Genomic DNA, 4,441 nt, shown 5'->3' with positions numbered 1-4,441 from the left:
TAGTTACCCGTAATGAACTATAGGTACGGCTTAGTTATCCGCGTTAGTTACCGCACCCACCATGGATTTAATGGAAGAGTTTATGTTAGTTATAGGAATTATGGGTCCCAGTGACTTTTTATTGTTGAACTTGATGTTTTATTGCTGGTACGTTATATATTAAAAGGAGTATTGTTTTAGCCATGATAGGGAGTATTTAGTTATGAGTTAGTTATAGGATATTGATGTTGATGTGGCGCTAATGTGGAAGGTTACGAGAATGAATAGTTTACTTGTCGAAGGCAGTGGCCTGGACTAGACCGACCTTTTTTTACTTAATTAATCACAACTCAAATCCCCCAGCGTCGTACTGTTCTCCGGCAATACCTCATCGGAATATAATCAATTTCCGGATTATATTGTGCCACTCAGAAAGCCGATCAACATCGACGCGATGGCTCGCAAAATCGACGTCGATGATCGTATTTCTCTTCGTAATTATTACCGAATCGCTGACAATCTTCTTAAACAGGTATCGTTACTTGACTTTGAAAATATATAATGATACTGATAGAAATAGAACCACTTTACTTTAAATTCTTATTTATGTTTGTTTGTTTTTTTTTTTAATGCTATTGAAATTGAATATGATTAATTATAGTGGTTTCTACTAGTTAGTTAGGGTTTACATGTTAACTTATTATTTGTCTGTTTGAATTGAGATTTGTTTAATGCCGCGGCTCGTACCTGGTGTTTGTTCATGTATTATTGAATTGTATGTGTTAACTCAACATTTGCTTGTTAAGTTTGAATTCTCCCTCTCACATTTTCATGCTATATGACCTAATAACATTCGACAATATGAGTAGATAATCCCATTTTAATGGAAAAAAAACACAAACAATAGATGCTGCTTATTGATTTTGAGCTAAGATGTCTGTAAGCATCTCTGCACAAGTCACCAGAACCATTTTGTGAATCGGGGTTGGGTTAACACACTCACATTCCACATTATTAACATGAATCGAGTCTTCTGTTTTTTTGTCAATAGGTTTGTTGCCTAGGCCCGAATCTACAGCACTTGGACTGACATTATACCGTTAATCTTTTTGATAACACGAGATCGACTAGTAGGAATACTATGTCTTAACAGTATGTGAATTAGGATCTTAGAACTTTGATGTAGTATTATCATTGATTAAACTCTGAAACATAAACTAGACAAAAGAACTTTAGTATCATTGGCGATACTTTCTTTATTTGCCAACTCTTTATCCCAGAATCTAATCAAATGTGTTTGCTAGTTAAAAACAACGTCACCCAATTTCTGCAACCAAGCAATGCCCAAAATAATATCCAAGGGACGAATATCATACACGAGAGCATCTACCCGACATTTGAAGTTACCGACTTGAAGGGTAATGTGCTTGGCACTGTTCAGAGATTCTCACGTGGTTTCTATCTCAAACCAATTCATTCTCAGTAATCAGTTGATAATAGATGCCTCTTGTCTTTACTTCATGATCTCATACGGCATAAGTACATATCTGTGTATCCGGTATCGTTTCCAATTTATGGCTTAATGCTGCAGAGTGTTTGGTGTAAGTTAATATATCTCCACTGATCTTTGTTGCATGCAGGCGCGGAGGAAAAGAATATTATACACTTGTATGTAATGCTTCTAAGATATTCAAGGTATTAAACAAAAGTTACTATCAGATTTTACTCTAAAAAATTCTGACTTTGGAACTTGATACAACTGACATCTGCTTATTATTGTGAATTCACTATTATTTTGTTTGATTTTTCAGCTTGGTCATGGATACAATAAGGTTTCATCGCGACTACCCAGTCTTATGTGTAAAGGAACGTGCATTTTCCAAGAAGGTGAACGTGGTTCATATATCCTTAACAGTGTCTCAATTTTTTAAGTTTCTGTTCACTTAAAATTTTGATTATCGGTGTTTAAAAATAATTTCTCCAGCAATTAGTTGCGGTGATAGATGAGTTGGAATCTTTGCAAGCAGAAGTTTCCTGTCAAGTTGATGGATTGAATAAAGGATACACTAGACGTTCATTGCAATCATCTGCTGTGAATAACAACGTTTCGTTTGAATCTGGTTATAATCAGGTAATTGGTTTTTCCTATGAAGGTTAAATGAACGATTTGATTGTTTCAGGCGCATTGAAGGTAGTTGGTTTTATCAGTAATATTAATTAGCTAGTACAATCTTTATGAACTTCATGCTCTGTTATTAGTTCGGTTGCAATTTTGTTAACTTTCTTTGATTCTTACTTCTTATACGTCTCTTTATGTTGTCACAATCCTACATCATGATAAATTCGCTTTCCGGGAACCAGAACCGCGGGACCACTCAAAATAAACAATCAAGTCCCTTTGACACACAGTTTCAAAAGCTGTGAGTGATTATTTTTGTTAAATTTTCATATTTTATGAGTCCAAAATATGAAAAGTTCAGAACTTTTAGATTTTGAATATGCTTGCTCATTAACACTACATGGAGATTAAAGAACTTACCTTAGAAAACTAGAAACTTGAAAAGATTTCTTGACTTATAATTACTATGATGTTAAGTATGCTCATGTTATTTGCAGATCTTTATTGCCAACTCCCAGACAAGAAACACTATCAAGGCATTCTCTTTTAGGTCCTAACGTTCTTCGTGGTCAATTGCTAAACCCTAGTACACAAATAAAGGTAGAAATCATTGTGTTCTATTCTACCACTTAAATATTCTTCTCCGGGACTAAACCATGTTGCATGACACAGGTGCAATATCCAACGTATACTGACTTAAAATCAAGTGATCGATAATATGAGGTCAGGATCCTTACAAATTATCTTTGAAAGCTAGTAATTTTAATAAACTTATGTGTTTGTAACTCTATTTATGTGTTCATAGCTTAATCCAGCCTATACAAGATGATGTCCCTGCTGTTGAAAATGGAAACTCGGGAGTCGACATATCTACGATGGAATCGGTGCTCTCGTTAGATGACGGTAGATGGTCACGTCCAGGTTATCAGTTTGAAGATGATCATTTTCTCTCGGGATTTATCAGACAGCCTTCTACGCCACCTGTACTTGCTAGACTGCAACCAGAACATAGTCATATTTCTCCATCACGAGTTGCGGACCCACGACCTGGACCTGTTTCATTTCAAGATGACGCTCCCACTTCTATTAATTATCACCATTTACATATTGTAAGTTTATTTATAATGAGAACCCGAAGTTTGATTTTATTGAAAAATATTTTTTGATAACCATTTACGGTTTAAGTTACAATGTGTTTACCTGATTTTTTTTGGCAGCCTGTAAAAATTATGCAAGATTTTTTGAGATTGGCGAACACAAATACTAAAAGAAACTTAGAAACTTGTGGTGTTCTTGCTGGTTCTCTGGTAAGGTTTCATTGGTCCTCTTGAAAAGAAAAGAGTAGTGTAGGTTCTTTAATTGTATTTAGATTTTAATTTAATTTTTTATATATGTTTCATTTCTCTGATTGTAGAAAAACAGGAATTTTCAAATTACTACACTTATTATACCGAAGCAGGAATCAAATTCTGACTCGGTAAGAATTTATAACCATACAGCATTAAACTATTTGATTTTAATTTCCATTGTGTTCCTTTTTCCATGAGTTGTGTATACGTTTTTCGGTATCAAGCCAACCAAGCCTATTTACAGTTTAGGCATGTTTGTCTAATCGGTTTTTTTAACCTTTAATTATAAGAGCAATAAAGTTATAACCATTTTAGTTTATCTGAAGTGAGGCTTTCGCTGGACTTAAAACAGTGATAATCTTTAACATTTCTTACGTGTAGCCATACCTTTGATATCGTTGTCATTTGAACACCTTTATACTTGCACTGTCACTTTTGCTAAATAAAGGTGGAAATTTTGTTATGTTTTATCTGTAACGAGTAACGGCCTAACTGTCAAACTGGGCGAAAACCATCCAATGTGTATTCAAACCCTTAGATGAAATGACCCGTTCATATACATTATAAACGATTCACAATAGTTGATTACATCGCGAGGTATTTGACCTCTATATATTACGTTTTACAAACATTGCATTCGTTTTTAAAAGACAAACTTTCTTTACATCGAAAGTTGACGGCATGCATACCATTTCATACTATATCCAACTATAATTGATTTAATAATAATCTTGATGAACTCAACGACTCAAATGCAACGTCTTTCGAAATATGCGGTGAATGACTCCAAGTAATATCTTTAAAATGAGCTAATGCACAGCGGAAGATTTCTTTAATACCTGAGAATAAACATGCTTTAAAGTGTCAACCAAAAGGTTGGTGAGTTCATTAGTTTTTCATAAACAATCATTTCCAATAATATAATAGACCACAAGATACACATATTTAGAAAACAATCTGTGCAGGTCTACTCCTGCTGTAAAATCATTCATAT

At 34.2% G+C, this 4,441-nt stretch overlaps 2 protein-coding genes across 3 annotated transcripts; both read left to right on the top strand.

The window, feature by feature from the left end:
• The first annotated feature begins 321 nt into the window (after window positions 1–321).
• On the top strand, window positions 322–2,896 carry LOC139857841 (AMSH-like ubiquitin thioesterase 3). Of its 2 annotated transcripts, XM_071846682.1 has the most exons (8): window positions 322–511; window positions 1,284–1,537; window positions 1,620–1,674; window positions 1,791–1,866; window positions 1,964–2,110; window positions 2,341–2,399; window positions 2,596–2,698; window positions 2,771–2,896. In XM_071846682.1, the coding sequence occupies exons 3-8, from the start codon at window positions 1,655–1,657 to the stop codon at window positions 2,813–2,815; spliced, it is 450 nt and encodes a 149-aa protein (XP_071702783.1). In that variant the 5' UTR covers window positions 322–511; window positions 1,284–1,537; window positions 1,620–1,654; the 3' UTR covers window positions 2,816–2,896. The 2 variants fall into 2 exon arrangements, with proteins under 2 accessions (XP_071702783.1, XP_071702782.1); XM_071846681.1 differs by having other exon boundaries at window positions 1,284–1,674.
• Window positions 2,817–3,864, top strand: LOC139859264 (AMSH-like ubiquitin thioesterase 3). Its single transcript, XM_071848061.1, has 4 exons — window positions 2,817–2,821; window positions 2,904–3,207; window positions 3,316–3,405; window positions 3,513–3,864. The coding sequence occupies exons 1-4, from the start codon at window positions 2,817–2,819 to the stop codon at window positions 3,642–3,644; spliced, it is 531 nt and encodes a 176-aa protein (XP_071704162.1). The 3' UTR covers window positions 3,645–3,864.
• The last annotated feature ends 577 nt before the right edge of the window (window positions 3,865–4,441 follow it).

The sequence above is a fragment of the Rutidosis leptorrhynchoides genome, chromosome 7, assembly GCF_046630445.1.
Source record: "Rutidosis leptorrhynchoides isolate AG116_Rl617_1_P2 chromosome 7, CSIRO_AGI_Rlap_v1, whole genome shotgun sequence".
Classification (NCBI taxonomy): domain Eukaryota; kingdom Viridiplantae; phylum Streptophyta; class Magnoliopsida; order Asterales; family Asteraceae; genus Rutidosis; species Rutidosis leptorrhynchoides.
This window is presented reverse-complemented; position numbering and strand designations above follow the sequence as displayed.